This window comes from Aspergillus tubingensis (assembly GCF_013340325.1).
Source record: "Aspergillus tubingensis WU-2223L DNA, scaffold_13, whole genome shotgun sequence".
NCBI lineage: Eukaryota > Fungi > Ascomycota > Eurotiomycetes > Eurotiales > Aspergillaceae > Aspergillus > Aspergillus tubingensis.
In genome coordinates, this window is record NW_023336287.1 from 674,437 (window position 1) to 695,737 (window position 21,301).

Consider the following 21,301-nt stretch of genomic DNA (forward strand, 5'->3'; position numbering starts at 1 on the left):
CTATTTGATATGAGGGAAATATGGAATGTATTATAAATAAAGGTTGGTCGGTATGATGCTCAGCTACCAGCTTAAATAGATGCATCCGATAGAAACAGTGGTGCATAGCTGGACAATCAAGAAACGCCGAATGCTGCCTATTATATGCTCCAAAACACCCATGCGAACGCCTTCACAGATCTAGAAACAACTCGCTGAGACCTCAGCTAGCAACCGCAAGCTGAGCCACCAAATCCGATGCCACGTCAAGGAACGGATAGGGACTAGTGACCTCTTTCTCCTTATTCCAGAACCGCTTGCTGATGGGATGCCAATCGGCATCCCCTTCGCCACGGATCACATTCTGGTATCCATCGCATTTGAAATCGACCATGTAATTATTCTCTTCGAGCTGGTACAGCTGGATGTCGACGAACACCCAGACTCCATAAGAGATGCGCGAAATGGAATGATGCTGCGTCGCAGATGAAGGACCCGACATGCTCGCGTGCTCTGGGGTTAAATTTCTGTCATCCAAGGAAGCCGGCGCACTTGAGAGGTTGACGCGGCGGCGAAGTTCCTCTAGATCACTTCGACTGCTGTGGACACTGGTCGACGGGCCTGGAGCTCTGACGCCTTCTTTCAAAAGGCGGGCTCGTATGAACCACGGTTCTTTCGGGATGTAGTAGTCCGATGGTAGGTCAGGATACTTGCTCTGCAGCGGTTGCGGCTGTCCTGCGTCGGCCGGATTGACTCCGATCTGCAACCCATCTGAAGAGAAAATACATTAATCACCCTGAGTCGAGAAGTAGATCTAGTGTGGACTCACCTGCACCAGCTGGCTGGATTTCCCATATCCCGCCTTGTGCTTCAATGGCCTTGTAAAGGTAAAGCATTGCCTCGTAAGGCTGATTGCGTGAACGAATGCCAAACTGCCATTTGCGAGATTTCTTGGGTTGATGCGGGGCACTCCGACCTTCAGGCGGCTCCAAACGCAACTTGTCAAGGTCTATAATACTACGAGAATGCGGCTTCAGAGCCCTTGCTGTCGCCTCTTGCTCCTCCGGGGAGCGGCCACCACGGCGCGAGTCTCCCTCGGATTCTGGACCACGTTGCGCTTGTTCCTCCAATAACCGGTCAGTGGCCTGGATTCTTTGCTCACGTTCGCGTTCGCGCTCGCGCTCGCGCTGTTCCATGAGTTGGTCGTGGACATAAGGTAAACTCGTTGGTAAAATCCGAACATGGCTCACGCGAGGTGCGTTTAAATCGTCGGCATCGCTCTGCTGAGGCGGTTGATAGGTCTGGCGTTGCGAACCACTACGTGTTCTTGTTGGAGGACCAGGTGGGGTTCCCGGAGCAGGAACAGGAGTTGCCCGTCCAGACGTTGCAGTAGGCTTAGGTATCCTGTCGGGAGGAGGCGAGGGTGTTACCGGGGGTACCAACATATTATCGTCTGTTGGCGCTGGAGAGTGTCAGCACGCTTCACATAAGACAGAGACAATGGCAAGGACCCATAGAAAGGGATCTTCTGTAGTACTCACAATTGGTCTGCATCATCTCATTCTCCATGATGATAAAGAAAGCGTCCTTGATGGCGCTGGGCTCCGGATTCTTGAGCGCATCCTCGATATCGTCGCGGGCATAACCCATACTTCTCTCCAACTTGGAGATAGCTACTTGATGGATTTTGTGCTGCACTGACAGGGGCTTCCCCGGGACCAACTTGCGGGGATCAATGGCCTTATTCGGATCGACACCGGTAGCAATGAATTCTTCGGGCGGCGGCTGTAGGTATTTGGGTAGGTCTTGAAGGAACCAGGGATCTTGACGGATCTCAGGGATAGTAAGCCTATGAACAGGATGTACCTGCAGCATTGACCTAATTAACCGAGCAGCTCCGGGGGATATGTAGCCAGGCATATGAAAGTTGCCCGCGGCAATTTTCTTGAAAAGGGCCGGTATATAGTCATCGTCGAACGGAAGCCTTCCTACCAACAGCACGTAGAGAATGACACCACAGCTCCATACATCTACCTCCGGCCCCGCATAAAGCTTCCCGGAGATAACCTCTGGCGCTGCGTAGTTAGGGCTTCCGCAGCTGGTTTTCAGAAAATTTCCGTCCGTCATGATGTTGCTCAGACCAAAATCTGCGATCTTCACATTCTTCTCGCTATCGATCAGAAGGTTTTCCGGTTTGAGGTCACGATGTACGATTTTATGACGATGGCAGTACTCCACAGCACATATGATCTGCTGGAAGAACTTGCGGGCTTCAGCATCATTACACCGGCCCCTCTTGACTAGATAATCGAAAAGTTCCCGTTCGGCATATTCCAACACCATGACGATGTCGGTTTTGGTGGCAATGACGGTGTACCTGTCGGGAAAACAGCAAGTTAGCCATTGTTGAAGCTTTCGAATCGGATTCTGTCTGCCATTGCGGCATGATACAGGGAATAGTACAATTTGATGATGTGCGGGTGCCGCAGCAGTTGGAGGTATTGGATCTCACGTTCAACACGACCAACCATGTCACGAGACAGCAATTTGCGACGGGAGATGATCTTAAGAGCGACCTGGCGACCACTAGGCTGGTGAATGGCCAGTTTCACCTTGCCAAAGGAGCCCTCCCCCAATATCTTGATCGTCTGGTACTGGTCGAGGCGCTGCATGTCCCGGGTGGTTGCTGGTGACTGCATCGGAGGCTCGCCGCCCTTTCCGATCGGGCGGGATGGCGGAGGCATCGCCATGGCGGGGATGTTGGAATTGGAAGGAGGCTCAGTCCCGGCGGTACGGTCACGAGAGCGATCGGAATTGTTGATGGGTGGGAGCGAGACAGAGAGATCCTCGTCGTCGAAAGCAGCGGCCATCCTGACGGGGAGACTGGAGGTTGACGGCCGACGTCGGTTCGGCAAGGACGGGGAGGACAACGTGACGTGATGGATTTTGGCCGGAGGGGTGGTCCCGCGCTTGGGCAGATTGCCTTTTTTTTTCACCTCCCTCTTCCTTAAGTTTTCTCTCCCTCCCCTTTTTTCGCCCTGATGGCAGCTCTAGAATGATTCGTGGAATTCGGGTCGACGCCTCACTAGCTTGGGTTCGAAAAACCCAATAAAAATATGATCAAAAGGGCGGGCTGTGGATAGAGGATCGGGTCTCCCCCACAACCGGTCAGGTTTGGTGGAAGTGGAGCGCTTGGAGAAGAATCGGTCTGGTCGACACCGAAAACCATCAACAACGCACCAGCTAGCGGGGCGGACGGAGGGGCGGAGAGGTTATTGAGGAGAGCGGGAGGGGGTTTGGGTAACCGTGGTTACGATGATCCTGATGTGCTGGCTTGGTCTCGTTAGAGTAGATAGATAGCAGAGCGGACTATTGAACATACCTCTCTAGTGCAACTTCTGTTATTATTGGAGAGAGGGAGAAGATCCCGAACGAAATGGACTCTAGTAGCTTCAACGGTGGTGGGAATAATGCTGACAATGGGGAAGGGACAGATGAATGGAGAGGAAAAACGGGGCGGGTTTAGGCTAGATGGAAAGTAACTGCGACTAATCCATTTAGCAGATTTAGCACAGACACTCTGTCCTGCTGATGGTTGGCTCGTGTCTGGGTTTGACCGGGGCATTGGATTGGTCTAAAATGAAGTAACTAACTGATGTACCAAGATAAACATCCTTTCAGGTTGATCATGGTATTATTGTCTTCTAAAATAGAATTATATCAAAAATTCCCATCACTCAAATGGAACCAATCATTACTAGGACTGCGAGATTATCTCTACCATTATATAAATGAAATAATCAATTTCAATCTACTCCGTACGTCAAGTCTTATGCAGGCGGTAAGTAGAGTACTTAGTCTCTCTGAGCTACTAGCAGGCATGGCCATACAGAGGTATTCTACTGAGTACTAATTGGTACTTCTATTATTTTGAGACTAGTACTTACTACTTATGTTCGGGTTCCTGTTCGTACTCACTCTAGTAATTATAGTATATACTAGTGACTATTAATTAGCCAGGCCGCGAGCTGGTTATACTTAGTATTCAATATTGATTGAAATCATGGCATCACTGTCTTTCACTTTGTCTAATACTACTACTAGTAGTAACTCTAATACCAGCTCTTGTGATCAGGATAGTACTGTTATACCATATAAGTAGTAGCAGCAGATGCAGCCTGATTATCACCATGCGAATATTAGTACTAGTAAGTAGTTAAAAGAGGTCGATGTCCTTAATATATATATATATACCTAACGTGACAAAGTGCATGACCCCTTTGACATAAGGTATTACTTGACTAGAACATGCGCTGAATATTTAGGCATGTCATATGCCTATTAATGAGCATCGTCAATTACTGACTAGTGAACAAGTACACAAATCAGTCCGCTATTTGCAGTGCTACCGAGGATCTCAGAAGGAGGACTGCTGTCGGCTTAGGCGAAACCCTAGCTTATTCGCCGTTAAAAATATTGCAATCTGCACTCAAGCACTGTTTCTAGTAGTAGTACATGATTGTGATAGAAGATTATATGATATTCACGTAGATGGATTGTGTAGCATTCGCTTAGGATTTATCTAGTGAATTCGTGACGCATGTTTGCTGCAGGCAATGCGTCTGGCTATCCGGGGCTTGGCAGCCGCATGTCATGTGGTGGGGAAGCTCTCCCGATCGATTCGAACAATCCTCCACCATCAGCTACATCTGGCTTTCGCACTGTGACCGGTTTTGGAAGTCGCCCTCACTTGGTCTGTTGAATTTATTATCGGGCGCTTCTACTTATTTGGTTATAGCAAGGGCGACCTGCTCCAGCCGGTGGGATTGAGACGGGGAGGCTCCGACATGGCCTCCGAACCAACGGAGGAAGCTATTGCGAACTTCGTGAGCTTCACCAGCTCAACCCGCGAACAGGCAATAAGCTTTCTCAAGGTGAACATTGATTTAAGTTGGGACCATTGCAGTTTAACTGACTAGATCGGATTGTAGGCGAATAACTTAAACTCGAACCAAGCCATAAATGCCTATTTTGAAGACCCCACGGGCCCTCAGACGCAGGTGACGTCCTGAAACTGCGCACGATGTGTTGGGAGCAGCGACTGATTGTCAGACATATGTCGATATAGAATATCGGATACCAAAATGATTCTGCCGTTCCTGGTATGATTGTATCTCTTTCGTCAGAGTGATGTGTATTTGAGTTAGTACTGACAGATGTGCCTTGATGAAGCGTTCCAGATCGAACACGCCGACCCGGCCCCCGGTTCCTCGATCACCGCTCCTTCACGCCCGCCATCAGCCCTAAACTCGAGTGAACAGGCATCTGGTTCTGAATATCAGCATAGCGCACCTGCATCAACACAGACTGCTAACGGTGAGGGCACACTGAGGGACTGCCTGATTTCCTGCTAGGCTAACCCCGCTTCACGCAGACGCCAACAAGGGCTTATCCTTGGCCGAGCAAGAGGAGCGGGAACTGCAACAAGCTATGGCCATGTCTTTGAATCAAAATCTCGGACAGCAAGAGACGGGTGTCACAACGAATGAAGCGAAATTTGGTCGAGCTACTCGTGACCACTATGATGAAGGCGCCTGGGCAATGACGTTGTTCAATTCTACCTCTCGTGAAATTATCATAAGCCCCGATCCAGCGGAGCGGAGGAGGAAAGATGGTGAACCGGCCTTCATACGACCATCCCATGACAACATGTACCTGGGTGGACTATTGACGATCCTTCATTCAATTCCTCTGGCGAGAGAAGCTCTTCTGCTCAGGAACCGACTTCTCACAGACTATGGAAAAGATCCACAGTGGTGGAACGGCCAGTCGATTACACTTCCTAAGATTGTCACTATTGATGACGCGCAGGACGGTGATACTGAATGGGATGATATTATATACGAAGCCCAGCGTGTGGCAGCATTTTTGGACACTACCGATCGCGCCTTTGGAAGTGCTGATGCATTAGCCAACCTGAAAAGCATGTCCAGTTACGACTCGGAGGGCAGCGCGGCTAGATTTTTGGAATCGTGGCAAGAAGCTGCAGTCCGGGCAGACCCAGACAATCAATTGGCGACCATATTCTCGTCAACTGCATATAAGCGACCTCTTTCGATTTATGACACACCATTGGATAAAGAGTTCTTCTTACTAGATTCCTACGTGGAGCAAGAGCATGGTCAGACTCTCTATGATGTTATCGACCACACCATGTGGTCCGACAGGCCGGGCGAAGATCTTGACGACGTATGGCTAGAACACGTCGCAGAGGTCTTCACAATCAAGCTGGAAGGCTCTAATAAACCCGTTGATGTGAAGATCCCTGCAGTTTTCTATCCTGATCGGTATCTTGCGGCCAACCGAGATCTCGCGCGGGAGTTCCGTGCGCAAAGGCTCCAGATCTACGAAAAAATCTTCAGACTAGAGGGCTTGATGAATCGCTTCTCAACATCTAAGTCGGTCATTCGTCAAGGACTGACCTCTAGAGAGACGCTGGAAAAAGCTGCTGCTGCGGTTTCCTCGACACTGCCCAAGAGCTTGTCAAATGAAACGACTGCCTTTACTCCAGAGACGGCGAATGCAGAGGCACAGAGGGTGGCTGATGAGCTGAAAGCGATATCCTGTAAAATAGAAGCCAAGCTCAAAGGTAACATCCCGAAGACCCGTATGATTGCCACTCAGCGCTAACTGGTCCCTGAAACAGAGCTGGAGACTAAGAAGCAGGATGCTATGGAAAGCCTCCGGAGCTATTCTAAAATCCTCACTGAAGCTTCTTCTTCGGGCGAATTACCACATCACAAGTACACACTGCGAGGCGTGTGTACTGAGCCACATGTGACTTATGTCCTAAAGCGCCGTGTGTCGGAAGGCTCCACGAATGGATGCGCTACCTCAGCCGATGACGAGTACCAATGGTGGCGGATCAGCTTTTCGACCGACGATGCGAAGAATCGCCAGGCTGGAACAAGCTCAGAAGGCGATGCAGCTCTGCACAACTCCGACGTCATTGGGTATACCGCTCGCAAGGTCAGGGAGATTGAGGTCCTTCGAGCGGCCCGCGAAGAATCTAAGAATGTCTTGCTTGTCTACGCCAATAACAATGCAATGAACGTGCCGGAAGAGCCAGCTCCCAGTCAACTTCAGGTAAGGCAACGTCTACTAATTGGAGGCAAGAGTGGCTGGAACTAACAGCAGTCATTACAGAAATTTGTGCACTTGGACAATCAAGCATTTGAGGCCGAATGTCAGGAAGCAGATAGTACTAGGACCCAATCTGGCCGCCAGAACCGTGCATTGAGTGCTTCTGTCAGTTCCCAGGAGGCATAGCTGAAACCTCAGGACATTATGTGCTGACACATCTAACAGGAACCGCTCAACCAACAGGAAGGTCGTACGACGCCAATGGTGAACGTGTTTGACTACCAGGTTCCATCATTTGACGAGGGAGCGGGCCGGGGGCAGGAAATGGAGGAAAGAGGCGGACGCCCTTTGCTCAGCCGAAGTAGCACAGCTGGACCTGTGCAACCTTCGCAGAATGCCGACGCGATGTGGGACCAAGTCGACGACAAGGCGACATGACACCCAGGGCTGAAGTCTTAAGTTGATCCGTAATTATTGTCATTTAGACTAGATACCTAGGCGTCCCGCAATCGAGATCTAGAACCTGGCATAATTAGAATATAGCGCTTGGAATGTCAAATGAGAAGCAACTTAAGGCTGAGCGACGGATTAGGATCAACAGGGTTTTGTTTGACCATTGTTTGGGACTAAATAATGGGCTCCCCCACGTGCCGTTTGTTGATGTTGTATGTCACGTTTGCATTGTCCACCCCCCAAACGACGCCGTCTCCCCTTAGCATCGAGATTCGAGAACCGTGGTTCCAGCAACATTGTCCGAACAGGGAAACCAACCCCTCTACTAAGCAACCTACACAATGACCCTCGAAAACGACGCGGTCGCCGGTGCCACAATTGAGCTCCTCGAGACCCGTCTACGGCGCCTCACATACCTCTTGACCGGCGATGCAAACTGGACGGGCAATCCCACGCCGCCCGCAAAGCCCGCATCTCTCGATGACAGCGTCTCGCGCCGTCTTCTTCGCCTAGAGAGGGACCTGGAAAAGCTGAGCAGAAACATCCCGGCCGTCAGAGATGTCCTGAGTCTCCGTATGAATGACCTTCTTACATCTGATGAATCGTGTACGTAGGGGGTGGATCAATAGCTAAACTAAGTATTTTCGTCCAGACGACCGCTTCCCCGACCTCTTCCGCCAAACACCTTCCAAATCACTCCCTGAGAATCTATCGACACAGAACCTCGCCTCGATCGTCCTATCCTACGCTTCTGCATTCCCCGAAACCGCGTCCCGACTTACTTCGTTGAATGACCTCCCCATCCCGGACGCCGAGACTTCAGCGTCGCTTATCCAGCTCCAGCCACGACTGGACCAGTTGGCGCGAACTCAGGAGGACCAGGCAAAACAAATCTCCGAGCTACGTGTGCGGTCTGCTCGAGTCTTGCAGCGATGGTACGAAGTGGCGCTGGTTAGTGGCGGTGAATGCTGGGCCGAATGGGAAGGAAGACTGGAGGATGTGGAAAGGGAGGTCAAACGGGAGGAAGTGGTGAGGGAGCGGCGAGCGAAGGAGTTGTGAGAATGAGGCAGTTGCTTTTTTTTTTCTTCGGGTTCTGGTTCCCATGTTCTTTTAGCGTGCTTGGCTTGTGATGTGATATGATACCTCTTTGTTTGTTCTGGTCATGGTTAAGTTAAGGGTGGTCGTTATAGAGGAGAGTGGTTTGTAGTAAGTAAATCATTCTTCTACTGTATGTAGACGAACGATCCATTCATCCATTGAGAGACATCGTCTTGTGTGGCAACGACCACTGAATGGACGGTAAAGCCGTTGGAACTCATCAGTCCTTTCTTTTCTTTCATCCATTTGGATATGAAACAGACCGACCGGCCCTTGATCTTGCTCCTTTCGGGGGTCCATCAAACAAAGACCGGCAGCCGGGGCTGCAGTATACCGACGACGCACGGAGAGGATCTGGACTCCCGGCAGAACTGATCGACCACGCCGGAACCCGGAAGGAAGAACGGCGCATGTCCCTATATCTACTAGTAGTCACAGTGATCCGTGTGTAGTTAGTGGGTATCTACAATACCTGCTGAGTGCTGAAAGTAAAAGGTACCTGCTCATTTCAAGGACACAGCAAGTCACCTTACCTTACGGAGTACATACATGGTACATATTAGAGACGAAGAAGACCCACGGGGAAGAATCCCGACCGGGTACTTTTATGTCTGTCTCATGAGCGCGATCCTTGCATGAGGAGCATGGGAGTGCGTTGTGATTGTGATTGTGGTGAGAAGGAGAACACGTCGTGGAATATTCTTTGTTTGGCTTACCTTATATGTGTGTGTACGAGGTATTGTTTTGATGGAGGGGAAAGAGCACAGGATGAACTCGTGATCAGATGTGTGTCTGTGTTTGAGTGTGATACGAGGTATAAGAAATGCTATAATTGTACCTAGGTAACTCGTGATTTTCTTACTGTGTCGGGCACAGCCAGTATGTCTCACTTGCTTACTATGTATGGTATTGATACTGTGTGTTTACACAAGGTTGTTTGTGATGGGCTGGCTGGTCAGCAACAGTCCGATAGGGAGTATCTGCAGGTCTAAGCCTTGCAGTCTGAGATTTGAATGATGATGATGATGATGATAATTTGGTACCTTTGCAACTATGTGTGGTGATGAATTCATTCCTGCTTAATTAGTTATGTAGTGAGTAATAATGAGTGCTATGCTAGAATTAAACCAAGATTGGACCAGTGTTCCATACGAGTCATGTTATCCCCAAAATAACCAACTACCGAAGGGAAAGAACACTATCATCATTTATTCCCAGGATCACCTGGGGCGTAAGCAGCAGCAATAGCAACATGATCAGCAGGGTTGGAATCGTGGCAGTCAGGGTAAGGCTTAATTTAGAGAGGCTTTTTTTTCTAGAAAGAAACCGTTGGTTGTATGGTATAAGAATGTTGGATAAATCCTCACTGAGCCATGTTGTACGTACATCGCTACCAATGATCTCGTTATGTATTTGGACTACTGCAGTAGTAACTACTAAATTTCGCAGGTCTCAGCGACCAAACCAACTGTTCAAAACGGTGGACAACCCACAGGCCATCGACGCCGCCACGAGAGCCACAACTCAGCCTCAGCCTTTCCAGGGGCCAGAATGGACGAAGAGAATCCACCACCGGCACTAAAAGAGGGGCGACGAGGCCCTCCGGGAAATCGACTAATCAAACAACAATCATGGCCGGAGTTTGCGTGTCGTGCCGCCTCAAAGCGGGTTAGGCCGGGACCCAGTTTTCATAAGGAAAATGCATCGATCTCATTAGTATTTCTCTCTCCCGGGGGGTAAAAAAAAAAGACACACTGACACTACCTACTAGTAGTAACCGAAGTGGTAGTAGTGAGAGGGGAATGAGAAGGCCCGTGGAAATTAATTTTACTTTTTTGTCTAACGGGATGAATTATTAAAATTGAAATTGTTTGACGTGCACATGCCAATTAAACTAGAATCATTGTTCTTGTGAAGTCTAGTCTAGGCTTTCTTGAAAATCTCAATGAAAGGGACGACGTACTAAAGCTGAGCTTAAGTATCCTTTCATTTAATGTATTCACCCATTGAGATTAATGCGACCGTAATTGAGAAACATAATAATAAAAATAATTACAACTTGTGATTAACGAAATGACAGCAGATACTACTTACTGTAAGTCCGGAGTAAATACTTAGTTTACCTACAGGACAGTCGTCATCCTTCACAGCCCGGTTCTTTCCCCCCTTCCCTGGAACATCCTCCGAGTTACTATAAGAATAGTAACGGCAGAGAAAACCACCCTAGTAGTACCCAATTGTTAATTGGTAGACTAACTAAAGTAGTTATCTACGGTCTGATGAACTAGGTAAACAGAATAATAGAAATAGAACTATTAGTTTAGTTAGATAGATAGACAGATAGATGTATGTCAAACTGCCATACGTTGCAGGCCACGCACTAAACCCAGGGGGGGCCCCCAAAAAGACAGTGCCTGAGGGTAAGTACTGTCTTTCTGCGGTTCGCGTGGGCCACTCGGGCCAGGCACCGTCGCTCTGAAACTCGATCCCATTTGTTTTCCCTTTCCCCTTCCACCCAATTGTCCCCATTCCCATCCACTATCCATCCATCCCATCCACCCACCCATCCATCATCTCCTTTTTCCGGACCTCGAACCTGGAACTAAGTAGGCCTCGCTCACGGCTCCCTCCAGATTTGGGCTTCGCCTTTCTCCATCTCCAGCCGTTCCCATTCCTCTCTTTCTCTCATCCTTCCCTTCTCCTCTATCCGGTCGGCTTGTCTACCCCATCGACTTTTCGTTCCCTTTCCCACTCGTTTCACTCGTTCACCCCTCCCCCCCCATCATCTTTATTATCTCTATTTCATCTATCACCTTTTGTTTCTTTCCCTCTTTTCCCCTCTTTTTTTTCTCCTCCGTCTCCCGCTTCTCTTGATTCATTCCTCTGCTTCTCCATCCGCCTCTTTTCGACACTAACGTTTCATCATTATCCGTTCTTCTCCAGCCTGGTGCTGCTGTTTCTCTTCGTGCTTCTGCAAGGGGCATTCCGTGGGCTTGTCTGAACACCAACCCAAGCCAACCTCTCCGAGCACTTGTTCCTCGATCCCTCCTTCGATTACTCCGCCGGTTTGAGACGATCGGTGCCACTGCTTCTCTTCCTCCCCTTTCGCCGACCCTCAGCCATTCCACATTCATTTAACCTGTCTGTCTCAGAAGTATGTGATGCGTCGATCCTTATTCTTGTTCCTCTAAATCTTATTCCGAGTTTTGGTCGCACTCATCCGCTTTACCTTTCTGTCCTGTTCCCTGCATGAGGCTCCTTGGGGATCGCGTTGTTGTCGTTCCTCACGATGTCCTCCGTGCGCCGTCGATCAACTTGCATGTTCCTTGATCATACACGTTCGCCCACCTGAGCACCTGGCTAATTGCTCTGTAGTCGGACACTTTCTTCCACCTTGGTCGGATCTCACGCTCATTGCCACACTCGACGGATTTCCCATTCTCAGATCACATCCGACCTAAATCGTCAATTGACTCGACAAATTAAAAGCATAGAAGGACCTTCTCTGCTACTATCCATATACACCATCGGGGCCTTCACAGTCATCGTCGCATCGCGTCTTGAACAGCATCATCCCATTCCGGACGCTTCTATATCACTTTCCGCGACCTCGTTCGAACCACATTCATGGTGGCTTACTCTTCGCGTTCCCCCTCCTTCCAGAAGCCATATACCTATCCTGAGCCTCCACGAAAAATGGCGCGCTTCAGAGCCAGCAATATTCTGGGCGACCCTTTTGCGCTCGCGACCACGTCCATCTCAATTGTATGATTTCAATCCATTCTGGTGCGAAGGCTCGGGCTCACGGCTAATGACCTTTTCTTCGTTTAGTTGGCTTGGTTGATCGCATTCATCTCGTCCATTGTCACTGGCGTACATGGCGGATACCCCACCTATTCGTGGTGGGCTGTTGCTTACTCCTTTTGCTGCATTGCTGGCATGGCGCTTGTCTTCGGCACCGATACTGGTACCGTCTACAACATAGCGGTATGTCGCCATTCCTTCTGACCCAATCTTTCGACAACCCTTCGTACTGACTTTGGCAGATCGTGGGGTATCTTTCCGCTGGTCTTGTTATTACAACAATCTCCATCAATTCGTTAGTCTATGCGAACAGCGCCGCATCGCAAGCTGCCGGTGCTGGGTTCATTCTTTTGGCTATGGTTATTGTAAGTGATAACAAGCTCGGACACAGACCCACTAGGCAGTACGTGACTTACCTTTGATGCAGATCATTTGGATATTCTACTTCGGATCTAGCCCCCAGGCTTCGCATCGCGGCTTCATCGATTCGTTCGCCCTTCAGAAGGAAGGTGCTGGCTCGTATGGAAATGGCAGGCCTATGTCAACCGCCTTCGGCAATAGACCCGAGACGACATCCAGCCAACCCCCGCAGATGTACACCTCCGCTCAACTCAATGGCTTCGAGACTTCTTCCCCCGTGTCGGGCTACCCCGGTGGAGCCCCTGGCTCCGAACACCGCAGCTCCTCGCAGCCCCGCTTCGGCAACCCGTCCGCCACGAACCTGCCTAACAATGGCACACCAGATGAGGTTCCCCAGCCAACGGAATATCCGTACCGTGCGAAGGCCATCTATTCGTATGAGGCCAACCCCGAAGACGCCAATGAGATCAGTTTCACCAAGCATGAGATTTTGGAGGTGTCCGATGTGAGCGGTAGATGGTGGCAGGCCAGGAAGGCCACCGGAGAGACCGGTATTGCTCCATCCAACTACCTGATCTTGCTGTGATCGATGCAGAGCAACCCACGGTGTCACGTCCTTTCCTTCTTCTGTCTTTCTGGTCTGTCATGGTTCTCGCTATTTTGTCGCGAGAGAAAAATCAGTTTTTGATACCCTTCGAGTAGTATCACTCGGCGTGATTCTGGTTCGCGAAGTCATGTTACGTTTTGATGGCCCTGTGTATTCTGTTGGTTTATTTGTCGTTCACTAGAGACATTTCTCTTCGTTTTGTTGTGCGTGTTGGCATATTTGAATTATGTGTGCTCCCCGACTCCTTCAGCGGGAATTTGTGCTGTTGATATGTTATGTATGGCCTTCGGATCTGTTTTGATCATGCCCAGAAGCACCCTCATCCTTGACGGTTATATCTCTTTCGTGTTACTATTGGAAATGAGTCCGTGTTTAAATGCTATGCTATCTTCTCACCTCTTGACTGTTCATCATAAATGAACGATACGTCGCACAAGTCAAATTAGACAGGTCGCATTCGATCTCCTGCATTGAAATGGTGGTAGATAAGCAGGATAAATATATAGAAATTAAGTAAACTTCCATTGACCGATCTTATTCCGCGACCACGTGCGTCGAGCGATTGACTTCCCTGCTGGCCGACATGAGGTATCAGAAAAACCGCTGCATCCAGCGCCCATTATCTCTCGCAGTCCCGCATCGTGGAGCGGCCCATCCAGACATGTTGTGTTCCTTGGAACTATTCATCCACCCGTTCCCGAGTACTCCGCCCGAGCCCAGTCCCCGTCTAGAACTTTTTTCTCCCTGAATTCTCCTCTGATTTACCCGTCTCGTCCTAGTTTCGGTGCTTCTTGCTTTCTCCATCTCCCCCGCTCTGTCCAATGATATGCCCCTTTCCCCTATCCCCCTCCGCTATCAGACCCAGCGGATAAGTAGTTAGTACTAAGTAGACTAGACGGTTCTTTGCCCACCCACTGACGGCGGAACTTGCCCCGGACAATCTAATTCTTCAGGCTTTATTTCGCTCGAGCGTTTACGCTTGATAAGTCTGCAGAGGAAGCGGTGATGATGGTAGTAGTGATTCTTTAACTGTTTTTTTTTTTTTTCTTAGGATACCTCTTCTTCTCCTTCTTTTGTATATACATTACTTACTATATTGACTATATATCCCATTGCTACTTCTGTCGTTTCGCATATACTACACGCCGATATCGGTCTCTAATTGTTATGCACTACTACTTACCACTCACTGCATTATGACTGCGAGTAGCGAAAGTGATGACGGCAACATCACGGGTGCCTCCTATGTCCTAGGCACGATTGGCACTGTCCTCTGGTGCATCCAGCTGATTCCTCAGATCTGGTATAATTGGCGACGGAAGAAAACCGATGGGTTTCCGCCTTTGATGATGCTTTTGTGGGCTTCTTGTGCGTTTTTCGAACAAACTCCATGTTGGATTTCTGCGCTTTTGTGATTGCATAGCCTGCATAGTATGGGATGGAAGATTGACCTGATGAGTTAATGCTTTGTTGAACAGGTGCCGTGCCGATGGGTGCTTACATGGTTTTGCAGGTGAGTAACATGGTTTTTGGTGTTTGATCTACTTAGTTTGACGTAAGGCAGCTAATGAGGGCGCTCGCAGGAGGTCAATTTACCGCTGCAGATCCAGCCGCAGATTTTTGGCTTCTTTTCGCTGGTGAGTTGGGGGCAGATATTATATTATAATCAGTATGTGGTCTTTGTTTCTTTTGATATTGTTGGTGGAATGGGGTTTGGCTTGGGAGGTTGTTAATGTTTCTCGTGTGTGATTACTATAGTAGTTATACTTGTCTCAAGGCAACGTCGTTAGTTGTGGGTACGGCGATGTTGTTCGGTGGGATTGAGACGTTGTTGATTCTCACGTTGAGGGTTTGTTTCCGCAACTTCCTGGGTTCGAACTGGGGCTGATTATGTCGTTGTTCAGATACCATATAATAAGGGTGTGACCTGGCCGGACCTGGTGGTTGGAGTCGTTGCGGCAATTCTACTAGCATCTGGGCTTGTGCCGCCGTATTTTGAACTGTGGAAGAGAGATGGTCGGGTAATTGGGTTCAGTAAGTATTTAGTTGTGTCTTATCGGGATTGATGCATTACTGATTGTCTGTAGACTGGGTGTTCTTGTCCATTGATACCCTGGGAGGACTGTTCTCGCTGTTCGCTTTAGGTTCGCTTGCACTGGCATGGAACATTAGTATCATGTGAGGTCTAACGATAGTTTTTTAGCTGCCCAGGGATCGTTCGATATTCTCGGAGGGATCATGTACATTCTCGTGTAAGTTGGATGGATATACGGGTTTGTACTAGTTGTGGACTGGCTGACCCGGGTGGGTGACTTATAGGGTTGTCCTCGAAGCAGGAATATATGCAAGCCATATCATCTGGCGGATTCGATACCGCGCAGTACGCAAGGAAGCCAGGGCATCTGGCAGAAGCATCGATGAAGTGCTGGAGGAGCGAAATCAGGGCGAAACGCCTCAGGATAATAAGAAAGATGGGATCATTTCTCATCACCGAAGGAACAACAGCCCTGTGCAGCTGCAGCAGCAGCAGTCTTCGGAGCCAAAAGTAACGCAAAGCATTTCGGAGGGAAATGATGCCGATGCCTGAAATCCGTGGCAGCGGATAATGGGTGGCAGGTGATAGGCGCTGCGGGTGCATCTGCCATTCGCCGATTCAGTACTTTTTACTATAAAGTACTTACTTAACTTACACTACTACGGAGTACAGATCTGAGATATGGCATCTCGACCCGAGACCCGCCCAACGGTCCGAAAGATGCGAGGCAACTACTACTACATAAGAAAAAAGGAAAAGGAAGGTAATGGATAGATAGATAGATAGTCATGCATCGAGACCCATTTTCTGGGCCTGAAACGCAGCGAGAATGTTGCGGACAGGCCGCTGGACAGAGATGCATGTGCGCCGTGGCAGCTGGACGGTGCTAAGGGATCTTAGTTTGCCTTTGGGATGTCGCTAGTCATGCAATTGAACGCGGACAACAAACCTTTGCGCCTGCCGTTGGGTTGCGTTGAAAGTTACCTAGACTTAAGTCTTTTTTGGAGGGTTTGAGCTGAGATTATTATTTAATTGACACTTATTTAAATGGCAAGGGAAGCCCGGTGCTTTTACGGGTCCAAGCGTGGGTTAGAAAAAATAAAACCGAGCTCTTTTTTGGTTTTCTATTCCGGGTTCCCCTGACTTTTGTTGTAAGTTCTCGAACTGGATGGAGTAAGTAATATTAAAGGTTGTGGATGATGATAATCATTCTGATGCTGTCTTGGGTGTAGTGGTCCATTGTCATTGTCATTTTGTCATTTTGTCATTATTATCATCTATTTTATCATGATTATTTGCCTTTGATTGTTTTATTTGGCTGTTAGCGCATCCCCTCTCCTCAATCCCAGTCTAGAACGGCTGTTTCCCTTTCCCACCCCCTCCTCCTCCTCTCTTGTGGTCATCTTTCAAGCTATCCACTTCTCTCCATCTTGATTACTGTCGCTATACTATTTCTGTATTGCACAACAGCACAGTCCTCTTGTCCCTCCCTCGCTCTCCTTGTCTTCCTCATCCACCTTTCCTTTTTCTCCCCCGATCCATCCGGCCGCGTCTCTGCCGTCGTTCATTTTTTTAGTTTACTTTTCTAGTCTCGCCCCCTCCTTCTTTTCAATATCGTATCTACTACCATCTTCTTCCCCATCTACTCCATACTTTAGTACTGCTCCTTTGGATCGAGCCATGCCGAGTGGCCCATTGTTTGCTGCACATTTCCCCCGTCTCTCCTTCATGCTTGGATGCCATTTGGACCGGCGGAGGGTTCACTGACCTTTCCCGCGTGTCGTTCCTTTCACCATCTTTTATTTATTTTTGGGGGTGTATCATCTTTTGCTTTTTCTTGCTTCTCGTTATCTTTTCTTTTTGGGGCTTCTATCTCGTCAGCTGCTGATTGTCCGCTTCTTTTCTCTCCTCTGCATTGCGGTAGCAAAAGGAGGCAGACTTGAAAAGGACCATCGACCTGTCACACGGGGAATTGAGGGACAATTTTATGCAGTTGCACGATGCCAGACCGTCGTTGGGCCAAGCTCAAGGCAAAGCTGTTATTGCGGCGATCGTCGTCAACATCGTCCGTTCCCGCCGCCACCAGCGACATTATTGCCGAGAACAATCCCCATAATGCCCACGCCCAACAGAGTTGCGCCCCGGGACAATTGGACGATTCGATCGCGGATTGTCCCCCATCGCGACCCATCAGTTCCAACCGGCGTGCGGTATCATTACAGGCTGTGCCCCAAGCCTTGAAGCTGAAGAAGAAGGAGGAGGAGGAGGAGGAGGAGGAGGAGGAGAAGGAGGAGAGGCCAGAAGAGGAGGACGATCGGGCGAGTGCAGCTGAAGGGAGGCGGACATCGGTGATTGGCTCGAAAGGCGGGCGGTCGAGGGGATCGTTGGAGGAGGAAGAAAAGCAGGTCGAGAAGTTGGAGAACTGCAACTTCAAGTCGAAATCCTCCTCTCCCCCCGAACCGGTCGCGGAACAACGTGAGGGACAACGGCACTCGCTCCTCGTTCCTCCAGGTGCCAGTGCCGGTGCTGGTCCCAGTGCTTCCCCCCAGCGTCAGCAATTGGACGCGACGACTTCTTGCGATCGTGTTCGCCCCGCGCCCTGCAGGCGTCACAGTCACGGTCCCTTTTCCGAGCACGTCCTTTCCCCACCCCCGACAACTCTATCGCCAGATCTGCTCCCTTCGCCTTCTCCTACCCCTCCTCTCCCTGTCTCTGATCGTGGTGTTCTTTCAGCCTCTTTTCAGTTTGGCCAAACTCAAGGCTCCGATCGCCTGGGGCCTACGGTCGCGGAGCCGCAGTTGCCCGTGTTGGATGTCGTTGCGGAGATTCCGTCGGTCGAACCAGAATTTCAATCCTCCTCCAACCATACTCCCGCTCCTTCCTTCCCAAAACGTCCCAGTCTAGGCTCCCGTCGTCAGTCGCTGCTGGCCCCGTCTCATCAACACCTGATCAACAGCCTGTTGGATCCTGGTTTGACCGCAGAGCCTGAGACTAACGGTAACGGTCGCTCCGCCACCTACAGTACAGGCATGTCTCGCAAGATCTGGGTCAAGCGGCCAGGCGGATCGGCCACCTTGGTCCCCATCTCGCTCGATTCTTTGGTGGACGAGCTACGGGACCAGGTGATCTTGAAGTACTCGAACTCGCTTGGCAGAACCTTCGATGCCCCCGATATTGTCATTCGCATTACTCCGCGAGATGGATCGAATAGGCAGGCTACTCCTGATCGCATGCTAAGCCCCGAGGAGCCGCTGGCAAGCGTGGTGGACACATATTACCCGGGTGGTCAAGCTATCGAGGAAGCTTTGATTATCGATATCCCTTCGCGTCGCACTCCAAAACCTTCTCCACGCCATTCAGTATACTACAACCACCATCATTCCGAGCCGGGCGAGCATGGCGAGTACTTTCCGCTCATGCCGGCGAATCCCAGTGTTCCCACGCCGCCGACACATCCGTCAACCTCGTCCGCCAGTGTTAATGCTCATCCTGCCCCATCGATATCAATACTGACGACAGGAATGGCCCCTCCGCTGCCTTCTCCAGGGAGTCGCGGGACTCGACATCCCCGTCGGCCGCCCCTGACTCGCCATGCCACCAACTCACCCACCATCCTCAATCAGGCGCCAACAGCGAAAGGTTGGTCAACTCTAAATCTTAACGAGCTACAAGACGTCGCCTGCAACTGCTAAGAAGCTTGCTAACTTTGGGAGTAGACTCCGGGATCGTTCCCAGCAGTATCCCTCCGCAGCCTGCTCCGTCCATCCCTACTCCGCCAGGCCCGCCGCCAGAATCCCCTCAGGCCAAATCTCTTACCCCTCCAGCACGCGGGGCATCCCCGCGTCCACGTCCCTCCACATCCTCCGCGAAGCCGAAGAAGACCAGCGCAGCACAGGCATTAAGCGGGGTCTTTGGAGGCCTCATCGAGGGCACGGTACCGCCCATCAACGTCTTGATCGTAGAGGATAATAACATCAACCAACGTCTCTTGGAAGCTTTTATGAAACGTCTCAGCGTCCGCTGGAAGTGCGCGGCGAACGGTGAAGAGGCGGTGAACAAGTGGCGCCAGGGTGGTTTTCATCTTGTCTTGATGGACATCCAATTGCCCGTCATGAACGGCCTGGATGCGACCAAGGAGATCCGCAGGCTCGAACGCCTGAACGGTATCGGTGTGTTTCCCAAGACTGCTGACGGGCGGTCGAGCGCTGCCACTGCCAATGCGGCCTCGCCCTCGGCAATTGCGGGCAGTCGGGAACCTCTGAAGGCAGAGGATACATTACACGATCTGTCTCTGTTTAAGAGTCCCGTCATTATTGTAGCCCTGACCGCGAGCAGTCTGCAGAGCGATCGTCATGAGGCTCTTGCAGCTGGCTGCAACGACTTTTTGACCAAGGTAAGCATATATTTTCTCGGACTATCGTTCATTTTCGCGCTTCTATCGCAACATGCTAACATATTGCGAAGCCGGTTCGCTTTGAATGGCTGGAGCAGAAAGTGACAGAATGGGGCTGCATGCAAGCCTTGATCGACTTTGAAGGCTGGCGCAAATGGCGCGGTTACGCCGATGACACTCAGCCTTCGCCCACGTCTGATGGCCATACGAGTCCCATGCAAACTGGCGGAGACGGAGTTTCGCGGAAACAGTCCCCTGTTATACCTCTCTCACCATCCTCTACTTTGAGTCAAGGAGCCACCAAGAAGGACCGCAAAACCCCCAGTTTCCCTAAACCCATCGACGTTACACCCGAAGACTCTTCCGGCAGCGGTAGCGGCGAGGGCTTGGACTCACCTGCCAGTCCTGTAACATCAGTCCCTGTTCCAGACGGGCCTGCAGATCTCGATGCACTCTAGTTGATCCTCATGCTATGCAATTGTCCTCCTAATGGGGATAATATCACATCGACCGATTGTCAGACTGCTGCGCGCCTGTGTGATTGAGCACATCACGTGCATGTTTGATCTTCTATCTCTCACTCTACCTCTCTCATTTCATCTCATCTCCAAAACCGCATTTTCCGCTATTTTGCGTCTTCCAATGGATACCCAGCATAGCCAATCGTCGATCTTATTTTCTTCTTATTATGCTCCTTTGCCTTCCTGGTGTCCGCGGCCCCCCCACCCCGGACGCGGTTGTCATACACTTCATTCCCTTTGTTTGTTCGTTCGTGATCAATTTCCAACTTCACAGGCGTCTCTGATATATTTTTTTCCATGGTTGGTTGCTTTGGGAAAGGGGCAAGGGATGGAAGAGGTGGCATACTCACGCATACGAATCGAGATGTCGTTTTTGTCGTTTTCCTGCTATCATTCTTATCATCTTTATGCATCTACATGTATGCCGCCTTTGGAGGGACTTGGCCTTCTGTCTCTTGTGTCTTGTGTCTGCTTCGTAGAGTTGCTCTTGATGTACATAGATCATTTTGTCGATTGGATGGGTGGTTTTGCCCTCCTTGAACTATATATCACTATGTAACTTATTTTTCTTTCATTTTGTTATTCTTACTGAAATCGTGTATCGATCATATTGTGAAACAAACAGCCATTAAAGACATAGATATCTTGTTCAACTCTTATATGTAGTGTAGTATTGAAGTATCCGGTTCGAAGAGAGGTAGGTAGGTGATAAATAATAGTAAAAGGGCTATAGATACATATTCATGGCTTCCAAGTAGAAGAGGAAATAAAAAGATAAAAATGGGTGGGGGTAGTAACCGAACAAGCTCCTCGAAAAAAAAAAAAAAGTTGAATATCAATCGATCAACCAGTCGAAAAGGACTGTATCGTACAGCTGAAATACAAGGCAACCAAGAGGGGCATACAAA

At 49.8% G+C, this 21,301-nt stretch overlaps 6 protein-coding genes across 6 annotated transcripts; 5 read left to right on the forward strand and 1 right to left on the reverse strand.

Moving 5' to 3' along the window:
- Positions 1-202: 202 nt before the first annotated feature.
- AtWU_10528 (carbon catabolite derepressing protein kinase Snf1) lies at positions 203-2,849 on the reverse strand (the record flags this gene model as incomplete). Its single annotated transcript, XM_035505632.1, has 4 exons — positions 203-750; positions 809-1,441; positions 1,521-2,356; positions 2,443-2,849. The coding sequence occupies 4 exons, from the start codon at positions 2,847-2,849 to the stop codon at positions 203-205; spliced, it is 2,424 nt and encodes an 807-aa protein (XP_035361525.1).
- A 1,977-nt stretch (positions 2,850-4,826) lies between these two features.
- AtWU_10529 (uncharacterized protein) lies at positions 4,827-7,560 on the forward strand (the record flags this gene model as incomplete). The annotated part of the gene is made up of 8 exons (XM_035505633.1): positions 4,827-4,913; positions 4,971-5,039; positions 5,108-5,141; positions 5,212-5,355; positions 5,414-6,628; positions 6,686-7,125; positions 7,186-7,287; positions 7,348-7,560. 8 exons carry the CDS (start codon positions 4,827-4,829, stop codon positions 7,558-7,560), a joined length of 2,304 nt encoding a protein of 767 aa, XP_035361526.1.
- Positions 7,561-7,916: 356 nt separating this feature from the next.
- On the forward strand, positions 7,917-8,634 carry AtWU_10530 (putative nuclear distribution protein RO10; the record flags this gene model as incomplete). The annotated part of the gene is made up of 2 exons (XM_035505634.1): positions 7,917-8,148; positions 8,228-8,634. 2 exons carry the CDS (start codon positions 7,917-7,919, stop codon positions 8,632-8,634), a joined length of 639 nt encoding a protein of 212 aa, XP_035361527.1.
- Positions 8,635-12,369: 3,735 nt separating this feature from the next.
- sho1 (osmosensor SHO1) lies at positions 12,370-13,423 on the forward strand (the record flags this gene model as incomplete). Its single annotated transcript, XM_035505635.1, has 4 exons — positions 12,370-12,438; positions 12,505-12,660; positions 12,720-12,842; positions 12,905-13,423. 4 exons carry the CDS (start codon positions 12,370-12,372, stop codon positions 13,421-13,423), a joined length of 867 nt encoding a protein of 288 aa, XP_035361528.1.
- Positions 13,424-14,640: 1,217 nt separating this feature from the next.
- AtWU_10532 (PQ-loop repeat-containing protein) lies at positions 14,641-16,031 on the forward strand (the record flags this gene model as incomplete). The annotated part of the gene is made up of 8 exons (XM_035505636.1): positions 14,641-14,812; positions 14,923-14,957; positions 15,028-15,113; positions 15,203-15,293; positions 15,349-15,478; positions 15,532-15,588; positions 15,648-15,696; positions 15,764-16,031. The coding sequence occupies 8 exons, from the start codon at positions 14,641-14,643 to the stop codon at positions 16,029-16,031; spliced, it is 888 nt and encodes a 295-aa protein (XP_035361529.1).
- Positions 16,032-17,479: 1,448 nt separating this feature from the next.
- On the forward strand, positions 17,480-20,330 carry AtWU_10533 (response regulator; the record flags this gene model as incomplete). Its single annotated transcript, XM_035505637.1, has 3 exons — positions 17,480-19,118; positions 19,196-19,872; positions 19,944-20,330. 3 exons carry the CDS (start codon positions 17,480-17,482, stop codon positions 20,328-20,330), a joined length of 2,703 nt encoding a protein of 900 aa, XP_035361530.1.
- Positions 20,331-21,301: the final 971 nt, after the last annotated feature.